General features: G+C 40.3%; 1 protein-coding gene across 3 annotated transcripts in view; it reads right to left on the reverse strand.

Annotated features, from left to right (window-relative positions):
- The window catches only part of LOC125462223 (GRB2-related adapter protein-like), a 272,985-nt gene that overhangs the window by 36,138 nt on the left and 221,369 nt on the right, over positions 1-15,478 (reverse strand). For all 3 annotated transcript variants that reach the window (XM_059654093.1, XM_048551984.2, XM_048551983.2), the window contains 2 exons: positions 5,664-5,761; positions 3,800-3,922 (listed from right to left, as the gene is read on the reverse strand). In XM_059654093.1, the coding sequence (XP_059510076.1) occupies positions 3,800-3,922; positions 5,664-5,752 (212 nt within the window). In that variant the 5' untranslated portion in view covers positions 5,753-5,761. The remainder of the gene's footprint in view (positions 1-3,799; positions 3,923-5,663; positions 5,762-15,478) is intronic.

The raw sequence follows: 15,478 nt of genomic DNA on the forward strand, positions 1-15,478 counted from the left end.
TAAATTACAGTTTTAATTTGTGTACTCAAGTACCATTCCTGAGGTTTAAACATCAGTGCCGTACTAAGGGAGCTCTAGCCTATGTGAGCTGCTTTCTTTTTCACATGAAACATTAAAGGTTCTCAGGTGGACCCAGAGAAACCGAAGGCACTGCTTTGAAGGACAGCAAGAAATTTTCCATGAACAAAAACAGAAGTTGCTGGAAAAGCTCAGCAGGTCTGGCAGCACCTTTGAAGAAAAAGTCAGAGCTAACGTTTCGGGTCTGGTGTCCCTTCCTTAGAACTGGAGGCCAAATGTTAACTCTGATGCTTTTTTCTTCACAGATGCTGCCAGACCTGCTGAGCTTTTCCAACAACTTCTGTTCTTGTTCCTGATTTACAGCCTCTGCAGTTCTTTCTGTTTTCCTTAGAAATTTTCCATGATGTTCTGTCCAATAATTGTCCCTCAACTAGCACCACTAAACGAAAGATAATCCAGTCGTTGAAATTTGTGAGGTCTTGCTCTGTATTTGCCTCATTTAAAATGATCTCATTTCCGACATTGAAACAATCACTACAGTCACTTCAAACCAAGCTCAGAAGCTGAAGGAATTTTCTTTTACCCAGAGAAGCAGTGAGAATGTGGAGCTCACTAACACAGGAAGTGTTTAAGGTGAATAATATGGATATATTTAAGAAAAAGCTGGTTTAGGTTATGATGGAGAAAGGAATTGATAGCAATGTTGATAGTTAAATGAGAAAGGATAGGAGGCAGCTCAAATGGGGCAGCAGTGTCACCATAATCTGATGCAACTAAAAGACTTGTATCTGTATTGTGTATACTCATTAATTCTATGCGTGTTTTAATATTTGTTCACAGGATATAGACATTGCTGGCTAATCCAGTGTATATGGTTCACCTTGAATTGTCCTTGAGAAGTTGATGGTGAGCCACCTTCTTGAGCTTCTGCACTCCCCATGGAGCAGGTACAGCCATGTTCTACTGGGGAGGAAGTTCTAGCATTTTGACCAAGCAACACTGAAGGAATAGTGATATATTTCCAAGTCAGGATGGTTTGTGGTTTGGAGAGGAACTTGCACCCAATGGATATTTTCCATGTGCTTGCTGCCCCTTGTCCTTCTAGACGTTAGAGATTACGGGTTTGGAAAGTGCTGTCAAAGGTCCCTTGGCATGTTGTTTTGGGTGCATTCTGTGAATGCGAAAGACTGTTTTACGATTGGGAACATATTCTTCTTATCTTCCAGGAAGTGGAACAGCTGAAGTTCTGCTGTCAGCAATGCCACCTTAAAGGGTTTGAAACAAACACAGCTAACACCCACCACATCAACAGCACCTGCACCAGAGCTCTGTTGAGGATGTGTGTAACTTTGCATAAACCATCAGCAGATCTCTGGAGATTTAAAGCTAAAATTTCAGAGTTGACCCATATGTTAGAAAATTCATCAAAGTGTGAACGTGCAAGTTAAGATGGTTCTGGAGATAAATATTAGTTTGAACAACTTCCGTTACAAGTTACAGCAAAACACACAATGTTACCTACCCTGTTAGTGTGGCAGCTGGCATACTCAATAGCACTGCGAAGTGGATGGGGGTAAAATTTTTCATTGCTAACCTTAAACATTGAATACTCCCTCTCAAATTAGTACTATGAAGTCTCTGAAAAAACTATCCACAGTTCATAAGATCAATTTTAAAAAAAAGAAATTTTTTAGGCCTTGTTAATAGGTATCCTGAACGATCAGGGATTAACAATATTGTAGTCCTCATGGTTCAGTAGGTGTACTTTATCTTGTACTTCCAGCCAAATGGAGGTGCCATGGTGCACACATTCAGAACTCGATCCAGAGTGTCACAGGCTGTAGGTGTCTGCAATATACACTGTCACTGAGATTGCCTCCTTATCTTGAAGTAAGGGCGTTCAGCTCCTCATTCACTGCCCTGTTAACTCATTTGACTAGTTGGCTGGTTTGATTTTAATTTATAAACTGTGATCAGGTCAGCCCATCAACCTTTGATTTGCTTTATTGTAGTCATGTGTACCCAAGTACAGTGAAAAGCTTCATTTGTGAGCAATACAGGCAGATCATAGGGTGCTCAGGCAGTGTAAAGCATATAGGTTGCACTACACAGTAGGTGCACAAAGCAAAATCAACATTAATGGATTGCAAAGCAGAATCATGCCAAAGCTGTGAGTTCAATGTCTGCACTGGCTAAGTTTACCATGAAGGATTCTCCTTCTCAACCTCTCCCCTTGCTTGAGAGTTGGTAACCCTCAGGTTAAACAACCACCAGTTGCCTCTCTCTAATGAGAAAGCGGGCCTATGGTGTGGTATTGGTGACTTTCTGCCATAACAATCCTTCACTTATATCAGTACAATGTAGGTTCTCAATCCAGCTCTCTAGTGCGATGATTAAGATCTCTCTCCACATAGTAAATTTAGATTAGTATCTTCGCGCTTACTGATGTCAAAATCATGTGATCAGTCACATTACCATGATTTGTATGAATCTCATTAGCCCATAGGTAATATTACTCCTTTGTGTCAGAAGCTTTGTTGGTACAAGCCCTCAATGAGTGTAAAACTTAAAGTGATACTCTCACAGAGGGATGCACAGTTGGAAACGCTGTCTTTTGAATGAAATGATAACGATGAGGGCCTAACCATCCTTGAGGTGGTTTTCAATGTCTGGAAGAGGGCAGCAAAATTCTCACTGATCAATATTAACACCTCAATCAACATCACGTAAAATCAAATTATCTGGTCATTAAGCATCAGTGTCTTTGCAATCTTCCTGTGTGCGATTTGGCTGTCACTTTTCTGCATTGCAACAGCAGCTACATCTCAAAAATAATACATCTGTCAAGTTCTTTGTGACATACTAGGATAAGGAAAGGCACTATACGAATGCAATCTTTGCTAGTGTGAGAAGAGAGACCAGAGAATTATTACCATTCTGATATTGCATATCACCCTTCAGCTCTGATCAAGACTGAACATATAATGTGCTAAGATACAATTGTGTTTCAAATTACAAGTCATTGAAACAAAGTTAAGAACAAATTATCTTTTTATAATAGATCACAAGCATGTGTGTCACTCTTCCTTGCTGAAGACTGACTTAGTGTCCTTACACTGTTCTGTGGAGGGTTTTATTTCAGTCTGAGGTGATGCTACACAACAAACTTCTCAAATGAACATACAATGTACTAATCAGTGTGATGAGGTTCATCTATAGTGTCAGTAAAATGACATCAGTTTTGCATTATTAAGATGTGTTGGGTTTTTTTGTCGCAATTGGATATATTGTATCTTTGAAAAGGAAAGAGATTTGAAGAACCATAATGAAACTACAAGTTGTGAATCAGAATGGCTTTGAGCCAAATGGATAGCTATTTTATAGAGCCAGAATAAGCATTATGGGTTAAATGGTCCCCTTCTGAGCTGTGCATGTATTCCAAGATTCTTCTATGATACTCATTGTCAAAATTATCTATCTTTAATTCAATCTTAAAGAGCTCAAAACTCCTTAACCCCACCATTAGCTTTTTCCTCCTCTCATAATAGTCAGGCCATATACGTAATATTTATAAACCATTATGTTGGTACAGTTACCAGTCTTTCAAGTTTGGTGCCTGTTTTATGGATCTTCTTCCCTTCTCAAGTTTTCTGAATAAAACTAAAATATAAAAAGAAACTGACAACTCCAAAAAGCCACATCAGTTGAACTCCAGTGAACTGCGCTGTTCTGTAATTGTCTTGTGCTCAACACATGATTTACGCTCTAAATTGTAACTTACTTTACTGATATAGAGAACTCTCCAGGCGAACTCTCACTCTCTCGTAAAAGGAAAGCTCCAACATATCCTTGTTTCAGGAGTAATTCTTCAGCTGATGTCCTGGAGATTCGGCCTATATACCAGCTGCCCAATTAAAATAAAACAAAATTACATCAGAAGGTAATATTAGATAGTCCTGTGTAATGTTCCTGTGTTAGGATAATGGAGTTATTGAGTCTGCTGCCAACCTCTCAATCAGTAAGTTGCACTCCAGAGATCCCATTTCACAATCCTTGTTGACAATATAGTGCAGTACTGAGGGAGTGCTGCACTGTCAGGTCTGCTGTTCTTTCAAATGAGACAATAAACTGAAGCCACATCTTCAATCTCAGGATGACATAAACCTGGAGACAGAACATACCAGCTGCCCTGACATTTTGGCTGATATACATCACCCAATTTTTTTAATATTCATTCATGAGAAGAAGGTATTTCAGGCTGGGATATCTTTTATCACCGACACTAGTTGTGCTTGAGAAAGTGATGGTGAGCAATCTTCTTGAACCTTTTTTGGCATCACAAAAGCATCACATCTAACCAAAAGAATCCCCAGAGAACTGCAGTTGCTGGAAATCAGAAAACACAAGCAGAAATTGTTGGAGAAATTCAACAGGTCTGGCAGCATCCGTGGAGAGAAAGCAGAGTTAATGTTTCAGACCCAGTGACCATTTTTCAGAAGGGTCTGAAGGTTCCTGAAGAAGGGTGATTAGACCCAAAATGCTAACTCTGTTTTCTCTCCTCAGATGTTGTCAGACCTGTTGAGTGTTTCTAGCAATTTCAGTCCATACATATGATCATTATCTCAATTCTGTTTGTGGAATCCTGCTGAACATAAATTAGCTGCTGAATTTCCTATATTTAAATAATAACTACACTTCACAAGCAATTGCTTGGCTATAAAGAGCTTTAGAATGCTTTGGAGTCATAAAAGTCACTATAATGATGCAGGATAATAAAGTGTGAAGCTGGATGAACACAGCAGGCCAAGCAGCATCTCAGGAGCACAAAAGCTGACATTTCGGGCCTAGACCCTTCATCAGAGAGCTCTCTGATGAAGTGTCTAGGCCCGAAACGTCAGCTTTTGTGCTCCTGAGATGCTGCTTGGCCTACTGTGTTCATCCAGCTTCACATTTTATTATCTTGGAATTCTCCAGCATCTGCAGTTCCCATTATCTCTGATACCTTTGCCAGAAATCAGTTTTTCTTCTGAACTTGCATTTATCTACCCTTCACAAAAAAGAAGGATGATTTCCTCTCAATACTGCTTAAAGTGTGCAGACATGTAAAGCTGTGAAGTAAAAATGCCGTTATGATTGGCTGCAAGTCACAAACCGAGGGGACTTTTTCACTCATGTGTTCTTTACATTATTGAGACTGTTACATCATTGGAGGAGCCAACTTTCAGAAACATTCATGAAAGGCTTAGTTTACCAATTCAGCAGGATACATAAGATCCCAGAAAAGATCAGGGAGCTCTCCTGGTATCCTTTGCCACATCCAATCTTCAAACAATGCCAATCTAAGTAGCAAAGTAAGTTTCTTCTTCTTACAACCTAAATACTTCTTCATTTATCTATCAGCCAGGTTTTGCCTTGTATGTGGGGTACAAATCCATGCCTCCTAGCAGATCTCAGTACTGCGCACACATTCACAGCATCAGACAACCCTAATGGATAACTCTGCTGCCAGAACAGTGAGTACAATTGCAAAACCCACAGATACAGCTAAGAACAGATTCCTACTCTACATACGGTTGTGCAAAGGATACTCTGACAGGAATGTGAAGACTCAATCTGTAGATGTTCAACTGGCAGAGGATACTCACTCATGTGGTTTCACCTTAATGTAATTCTTAGGAACAAAGCCTTCTAATCCACGCAATTCAGCTTTATACCAGTTAGGGTCATCCTCCATGTTAAGCACCTGAAAGAAAAACATTGACATTATTACAGAAGTCTGCTAAAAAAATGGAACAGTCACTGTCTCAGCCACTCCTAGTGGCAAAGCAACTCACCTTCTAACATCCCATGCCTTCAATCTCAGTGTTAATGACTCCACAAATTTCTTTCTCTATTCATTCTATTAAAACCACTTCATTGTTTCTCTTTCTTTCAATAGTTTCCATCACTGTTGAGTCTACGCAAAACACTCACATGTCCCTGCTATACCAAGTTCAGGAAGCTGTACACTGTCCCTTGATGTGGCCTAATTAACATTTTCTGATTATCCTTATAATCTGCTTTGATTTAGAAAATTCATAATTTTTGTTGGCAACTTTTATCAGTGAATTTTATATTTGACACTGAAGGTTTCTCAGTACATTCACCCCTCCAGAAAGTGAAATACCAATACCATAACTACTCAGTAGATTTGGTCAGTATAACTGGAGAAAGAAGCAGCTTTAATGTTTCAAGCCAAAGACTTTTCATCAGAATAGTTGCCATTAGTTTTGTTGAACGATTCCAACCTTTTCTGATTTTATTTCAGATTTCCAGCTTCTACACTGTTCTTCCTTCAGATTGTTTTGTAGAATCATAGTCACACAGTCATAGAGATCCACAGCACATAAAGAGCCCTTCAGCCCATCATAACCATATCAATCAAAGAAACCACCTAACTATTCTAATCCAATTGTCGTATGTCTTAGCATTGCCAGTACTTCTTAAATATTATGAGGGTTTCTGCCTCTGCAGTTCTTACGCAGTGAGTTCCAGACTCCCACCATGTTCTGAGTTTAAAAGATTTTCCCCACATCACCTCTAAACCTCCTGTCCCTCACCTTAAGTCTATGCCCCCAGTCACCGATCTCTCCATCAAAGAAGAAATCTCCACTTCTTCCTAAAATATCCTGTCAATGCACCTCATAATTTTATTCATCTCAGCCATGTCTCCTCTCAATCTCCTCTGCTCTAACAAAAACAACGCCAGCCTGTTTAATCTCTCTTCATAACTGAAACTCTCCAGGCTGGGCAACATCCTGGTAAACCTCCTCTGCACCCTCTCCACTCATCCCTCCTATCACGTCTATTCCGGAATGACACACAATATTCTAGCTATGGCCTAAACAACGTTTTAGACAGCTTCAGCATAGCCTCCCTACTCTTAAACTCTATGCCTCAGCTAATAAAGGAAATATACCGTACGCCTTCTTAACCACTTATCTACCTGTACTGATACCTTAAGGAATTGGTATTCGTGCACACCAGTGTTCCTCCCATCTTCGGTGTTTCCCAAGGTCCTACTCATCATCACGTATTCCCTTGCTGTGCTTGTGCCGTCCTGCTAATGGTACGGCCCAGGTGGTGTTGTAGAACAGAGAGAGAATTATTTGAAATTTGTGCCACAGGTAGACAGGGTGGTTAAGAAGGCATTTAGCACATTTGCCTTCATGCTCAGTATTGGAGTTTGGATGTCATATTGAGGTTGCACAAGACGTTGGTCAGGCCTCTTCTAGAGTACTGTATCCAGTTCCAGTCACCATGTTACAAGAAGGGTATTATTAAGTTGGAGAGGATACAGAAAAGATTTACCAGGGTGTTGCCAGGAATGGGGGGTTTGAGTTATAAGGAGAGGCTGGATAGGCTGGGGCCTTTTTCATTTGAGCAGAAGAGGCCGAGGGATGACCTTGTAGAGATCAATAAAGTCACGAGGGATACAGATAGGGTGAATAGTCAAGGGTCTTTCCCCTAGGATGGGGAGTTCACAAACAGGGGGTATACTCTTAAGGTGAAAGGAGAAAGTTTTAAAAAGGACTTGAGAGGCAACGTTTTTACAGAGACAGTGGTTCATGTGTGGAATGAACTCCAAGAGGAAGTGATGGATGCAGATATAGTTACAATGTTGAAAAGACATTTGGATAGGTACATAAATAGGAAAGGTTTGGTCAGATATGAGCCAAGTGCAGGCAAGTGGGAATAGTTTAGTTTGGGAACACGGTCAACATGGACTGTTTGGACCAAAGAGTGCGTTTCAGTGCTATATGACTCTACGACCTACATTCCTCTGGATTGAATTCCATGTGACATTCATGAACCCATCTGACTAACCTATCCATATCCTTTTGTAGTCTAAGGCTATCCTTCTCACTATTTAGTACCCCACCAATTTTTGTATCATCCATGAGCATACTGATCAACCATCTTACATTCAAGACTAAATCATTTATATAAACTACAAGTATCAAGGGCTATTGTCCTTGCTTTCTTCCAAACTGTGGTTAAGGTAAACCCACAGAGCAATGATTACTGTCTCTTGTTGAGACATCCCAACAACTTATTTATCTTCCAGGAATGATTTGTATATCTTGTCGCACTTTAGCCAGTACTCCCTTTTTCGGTTAGGATATTTTTCATATATATTGTTCATATATGTTGATCAGTTCAGTTACCCTTTGGTAAGTTGGAATTTCCCTGCAACTAAAGATAGCTTGTCAGGTCTGTAGTTTCCTGTTTTTCTTCTATCCAATTCTCCTGAACAATTAAGTCGCATATTGCAATTTTATAATCCAGCATCCCAACTCTCAAAACAGGAAAACTTTGGAATATTGTTGCAAATACATCAACAAGTTCTTCACCTATGAATAGCTTACAATAAAAACCAGCTTGTCGAACTAAAGTCCCATTACTTTCTCCAATATCAAATTCAATTAGTTCCTTTCTTTGGCTGATTTTTTAGCTTCCCTTGGGCAATTGATATTTTTTTCCTCTTGCTCTAATCTGAAGACAATATCCGTTTTAAAAGTTTGCCATTTCAGTAACTTTCTCAAAGACTATTACATTCAAAGTAGGGACGAGTTACATAGCTCAATAGACTGAACTGAAATACCAGTATGAAGTTGTAGCATACTTTAGAGGAAAACAGCCCATCATATTGTGCTCTTTAAATCTTCAAGCTACAGCTCCAATAAGACATATTTCATTTTAAGTTCCTCAGTACTGTGGGGTATACATGTGCGTCATTTACATCAGAAATTCTCAGTAATGGAAAGAAAACATTTGTCTCGGTAAGTGTATGGCACATGTCTTCTATTATCTAACATCTAGCATTTCATCTCATTGCTTCTTCAGTGGAAGGAGGAAATGTGGTGGTTGCTAGCAGTTGCTGTGTAGTTCTCAAAAGGCAGGTGGCCTGTACCTTCTTGTGCACGGTCTCGAGAAGATGCTGCACCTGATGACGCTATGGTTCTGCAGAGCATTTCACAAGTTATTTGAATAGGATTGTCGGGCAGGATTGATGTGGGGAACTGATATGCCCTGTGCCAACTTTTGCAGTTTTCCTCATTCAGCATATCCCGTGGTCCATATGGGACTGGTACTAAGATGCAATGACGCAACTGATATCACATACCACTCTTGATCTGAACGCTAGCATTTTAACATTGAATTACAAATATTTACAGCCCAGAATCAGTCCAAATAGTCCCAATCAGCGTTTGTGGTCTACACAAACTTTGACCCAAATTCCCTTAATTCAATTTAGATTCATATCCTTCAAATGTCCTCTTTCTTGTCCTTAACTAACTGCCTTAAATATATCAATGTTAATTATCTCACCTACTCTATTTTGTGGTGTTGCTCATTCTAACCATATACTGCATTGATCAGTTTCTTATGTTAAAAGTAGACAAACTTAAAGTATGCTGATATGATTGATTCCAAGGTGTCCATGATGCCATAAGACATTAATTAGAGTAACAGCACTTGGACTCAGGGCCTCTAAATGGAGCAACTCGTCCTGATAAAGACAGTTGCTCCGGAATGCATTGCAGTTCTCAGCATGTGGGATTTCTGGGATTTCTCCACTATTAGCTGCAGACTTTGGAAATCGTTGGTCACGCAGTGAAGCAGCAGTATGAAACACTGACGTTTGCATGTAGGAGTTTATTGGTATGGGTACTGGTAGGGTTTAATCCTTGCACCCAGGAGCTGATTGGTGATTAAGGTTGCCTCTGATGCCTAAACTGAAACTATCTCCTCAACCAGCACCCCTAACCAAGGGGTTGATGAAGGGCTTCAGAAGGAAGAAGGTGGGTGCAATGTGGAAAAAACAGTTTGGGGGGTGTACAGGAGGGAGGTATGGAAAGATTGAACAAGAACATAAGAGCCAGGAGCAGGAGTAAGCCATCTGGCCCATCAAGACTGCTCTACCATTCAATAAGATCATGGTTAATGTTTTTGCGGACTCAGCTCTACTTACACGCCTGCTCACCATGGCCCTTAATTCCTTTATTGTTCAAAAATCTATCTACCTTTGCCTTAAAAACATTCAACAAGGTGGCCTGAATTGCTTCACTGGGCAGGGAATTGCACAGATTCACAATGCTTTGAGTGAAGAAGTTCCTTCTCAACTCAGCCCTAAATCAGCTTCCTCTTATATTGAGGCATGCCCCCTAGTTCCAGTTTCACCCACCAGTGGAAACAACCTCCCTGTTTCTATCTTATCTATTTCCTTCATTATTTTATATGTTTCTATAAGATCCTCCCTCATTCATCTAAATTCCAATGAGTATAGTCAGAGTCCACTCAATCTCTCCTCATAGGCCAACCCTCTCAACTCTGTAGTCAACCTAATGAGAATGAGGAGGGAAGGTGGAAAGAGATATCTATAAGGGTGAAAGATTGAGCCATGGGAAGGGATTTGAAGGAGGATGGAAAAGATTGAATGAAGGAGATGGGTGCAAGGATGAAAGGAAGCCTTTTTTTTCTCATCCCCATTCCCATGGACAAACAATATGGGCATGGCAGTGGTTCAGTGGTTTGCACTGCTGCCTCAAAGCGGCAGAGACCTGGGTTCAATTCCACCCAACTTTCTGCGTGGGTTTCCACATTTTCCCTGCATCTGTGTGGGTTTCCTCTGGGTGCTCCAATTTCCTCCCACAGTCCAAAGATGTTTAGATTAAGGGGATTGGCCATGGGAAATGCAGGGTTATAGGGACAGGGCAGGGGATTGGGTCTGGATGGAATGGTCTTTGGACGGTTGGTATGGCCTCGATAGGCCGAACGGCCTGCTACTGCACTGTAGGGGTTCAATGATTCCGAACAAAGGTTGGTCAAATACATTCCCTTGAGACAGGCATGCAGGACACTCTCCCTATCAAACTGTTATAGGCTTTGCTTCCTTCCTTTCCAATCTCGTGGTCTTTCAGCCTGATGATATTTTTGACCAGAATTAGAGCAGACAGAGGAAGTAAGATTTAAAATAGCCAGAGCTATAGTGAGAGTCTGGGGATTATTCTTGATTAATGTAAAGCTCTTTTTACAGTTTACCATCAAATTTCGCTTGATAATGTTCTTGTGAAATGTCCACTATATGGTGATACATTAAAGAGTTATAGAAGTGCAAGGCCCAATTTGGACTTTCTTAAAAGAAGTTGTAAGTAAAGTAAGCATGTGTCATGATACTGAATCCTCACTACCTTCCCTCAGGAATAATACAAAAGTTTCATCTTTTGCCTATTGTAATAGGTGTGCGTGTGTAGTTCTTCATGATTCTCCACAAGGCTCCCTTCGAATTAAATTATTCCCCTAACCACCAGCCATTATTGAACTTGCTGCACCAACTGATAGGGAACGGGAGTGTAAGAGTTTCACTTGAATATTTGCCAATGAACTGGTTGAAATTGCTCAATAAAAGTGACACATTTTCAGGAAGCTTTCATTTTAACTCCCATCGTTTTTGCTGGGAGTCCAAGGTGAGTACAAGAAAGTGGGTCTAGGTTCTCAGGGACTGATCCGCGAACTAGGACATGAAGGCCTGAAGCCTAATTGAAATTCTAACAAAGTACGGCTTGTCAAGTTCCTGGACATCGGTCATATGTCTCTGTGAAATAGTAATCTCAGTATTTAGCAAAGATATGGCAAAAATCAAGTCTTTTAGATTTTGAATTAGTTTGACACCATAAGCCATGACCCACGATGGTGTCTAACAACCATCGCAGGGGTGTAATGTCAGATTTACAAGAATTATGGAGCCATTAGACTGCCAAGTATTCTTTGGATAAAATCTAAAACAGGACATGGTGTATTTTTCAGTGTGGCTAAAATGTGGCCATTTACAACTCAAATTATTAAATCTCATTGTCCTCACACAAACAAGGAACAGAGTATACAGCCCTTTCCTCAGAGTGAGAGTCCCACTCCAGACAATGGGCCACCAGATCAAGGAGAAACTTACGGAGGTCTCAGGCTGGGGCGCTAAACTGAGACACTCTTTACCGTCTCAGGTGGGCCCAGAAGATTCCATAGCTGTATTATGGCACTGAACGACAGGAAATTTTATTAGCACTTATACGAGTCTTGGAGGACTTGATAAAATAGTTGCTGAGAGGTTGTTTCCCCCCAGAGGGACAGCCTAGGACCAGAGGAAAGTGTCACGATTTAAGACAGCAATGAGGAGGATTTTGTCTTATCTCAGAGGGTAGTGAATTTGTGGAATTCTTTATCATAGAGCGCTGTCAGGCTAGCACATTAAATATATTCAAGAGTGAGATAGACAGGTTCTGAATCAGTAAGATGATCAAGGGCTGAGGGGAAAAAATAGGAAAATGGAGTTGTGGATTATTTGGCCGGCCATGATCTCATTGAATTGCAGAGTCGATTTGAAGGGCTGAATGGCCTTTTACTGCTCCTATGTTCTATGGCTTTGTGGTCTTGTTTTGAAGAACAGCAGTGTAGGTTTCCGCTGTGCCTCCAGCATTGTGGCCAATATCTGCCCCTCAGTTGACATTACAAAATATCCTGTATTTATCTCATTGTTGCTTATAGGAGCTAGTTGCAGCATTTCTTACATTTCAGCTGACTCTACTCTGTTCCTAAGATGCACCCTGGCCTGTTGTGTTCATCCAGCTCTACACCTTGTTATCTCGGATTCTCCAGCATCTACAGTTCCTATTATCTCTTATACTTGGGATGGATTTAATTTACTGTATTGTGTTTTATAGAGGTCATGAAGGAAGCCAAGGAAATGCAAATCGCCTTTTCTCCATTGGGAACGATCAAACTTGCTTGCAGGTATGGCTGAGTCACCATGTGGGAGCTGCTGCAGCACAGTAAATGCTGATTGTCACATTCTAACCACCAGTGGCAATGTAATAATGCCCACTTGAATGAGGCACCACAGCATTATTTCTGTGTGGTCGCACTTCCAGTTCTCCACCCAAGAAACTGTGCCTTCAGCAAAAGGAAGTGACAGAAAATAAGTTAACAAGAGAAATAATGCTACTCTGTTCCTTTAGGTTTGGGAAGATGGGCAATTATAGATTGGGAGATTTCCAGCAAAAGTATAAATTGACTGCCTGAAAGTAATTACTGGCTGCAATGCATTATCTTAATCACTTCTGCCCATGGGCTTGTCATCTACTTCTGTGTGATTCTTTGTCTCAATTTTAGCCTAATATTAAAAGTTACGGATCCAAACACAAGCTAGGCTGAACTGATGTTAATTTTGTCTTCAAGTGCATGTTTAAAAGCTCAACTATTACAAACTTAATTCTCAAGTTCAAAGTGATTTTCCCACACACCAAGCTGCCCAACTTCCAATCTTAAGCTCATTCAAAATTCTGCTGCCTTCATACTAACACACACCATGTCTCATTCACCCATCACCCATCTATTCAGGACCTTCATTTGACCTCCCAGTCCTTGACAAGACCTTAATTTTAACATTCTTTCTCTTATTTTTAAATTTTACCCCTTAGCCTCTTGCCCATCTCTAACTCTGCAACTTCCTCAGCCTTACAACCTTGAATGATTTCTGCTGCTCCAATTTTAACTTCTTTCATATAACCGTTGTTCAGTTGCCTAGGCCTGAACCGTGGAATTCCCTCACTGAAAATTACCTTTGCTCCTTCTTTTCCCATCTCATAAGCTCTACAAGATCCTACACAGGGGAACCATCAAACAACATTTAACACTGAGCATCGTAGGAAGCATTAAAACATGGATAAGAGTTACGTCTTAAAGACATCTTAACATTAAAGTTGGTTTTCATCTGAGCAGTAGGGGAAGTAGGAGTAGGCTGCTCAGACATTCAAGGCTACTCCACATTTTAACTAGCTCTTCTACATATTCTACTTCAATGCTATTTTCTCCACACTATTCTAATATCACCTGAAACCATTAATATCTAGAAATCTGCCAATCTCTAATTTGAAAAGACTCAGTGGCCTCCAAAGCCCTCCAGGGTACAGAATTACAAAGCTTAACCACCCTGTGAGTGAAAAAAAACCCTCCTCATCTTAGTGGCCAACTCTTAATTCCATGACTGTGTCCCTTGAAGGACTCTCCTTCTCAACCGCTCCCTCACCTGAGGTGTGGTGACCCTCAGATTAAACCATGTTTAACTAGTCCTCTCTCTCTCTCATTCTCCCCATCTTCCCTGGTTCTAGGCATACCATCAACTCGGGAAACCATCTTTCCTTCATGTACCCAGTTGTATGCTTCAGTGAGGTCACCTTCCATACTTCAGTCTCGTCGATCTCTTCTTACAGGACAATTCCACTATCAATCTGGTGAATCTTTGTTGCACTCACTCTGAGGCAAGTACATACTTCCCTTCAGCAAGAAGTTCAAACTGCACAATGCCTGAGGTGTGACTAAAATCGTGCAATTTGTCCATTTGCAATGAAATCATATCCCAATTTTGGTGATCTCAATGAGGCCCCTAACTGAACACAGACACCTCTCTAAAACCCAGAAGTTAATATGGTAGAGGGCAGAAGAACATCGTGAACATGGAGATAAGGAGACTGTCTCAATTTTAACCTTTACTCTCTGTTCATGCCATCTCGTTGTGCAGTAGAAGCGTCTAGGTGGCATTAAAATGTGGTTTAGTTTTGTCGAGTCCTGAAGGTCATCCTTTGTCATTTTAAAACTGGTTCCTGGCATTTTTAAAAATATAAAATATTTAAAAATTACATTTACAGTTTTTAGAGTAAGCAGCAATGAATAAGTTGAACAAATTAATGAAAAGCTGCATTCTGAACAGAACTTCTGTAACTGATTTTCTGACATTTTCATGAGATGAGTATTGAACTAATTGATTTAATATGCATTATTGTACTGGTTTCAATGCAAATTTCCTGCTAGAAATATGAATAATTGTGTATCATTTGGAAGGATCATATGCATGTTCTTATATAAAAAAGCAGAATGCTGAGCTCTTACGATACGCTAAGATAGACAGGGATGACCATCTAAATATTGAACGGTTATGTTATTTTATGTTGGATTATTTCGTTAAGGCTGAGGTAGATAGATTCTTGGTCATTCAGAGAATCGAAGGTTATGGGGAAAAGGCAGGAAAGTGGCTGTAGGAAGCGTCAGATCAACCATGGCCCTAGTGAACAGGAAGGAAGATTTCAAGGGCTGAAAGGCCTACTCCTGCTCCTATTTCTTAAGGTGTTTATTTGGAAGAAACAATTAAGCAGAATTTTCAATGCATATTTCAAATTCACCAACAGCAGAAATGGTTTTGTTCAATACACATATTGTCCAACACTATCAAAACACACCACATACCAGTTTTGTTACCCCTTCTTGTAAAACAGGATTTCTATTATCTTGATGTAAATGAATCGACCAGGGAAAAGTAACCTCAATAGCAATCCGTTTTTGCAAGTTCAGTTTACTCGCTAAGTTAAAC

Source organism: Stegostoma tigrinum, chromosome 23 (assembly GCF_030684315.1).
Source record: "Stegostoma tigrinum isolate sSteTig4 chromosome 23, sSteTig4.hap1, whole genome shotgun sequence".
NCBI classification, from domain to species: Eukaryota; Metazoa; Chordata; class Chondrichthyes; order Orectolobiformes; family Stegostomatidae; genus Stegostoma; species Stegostoma tigrinum.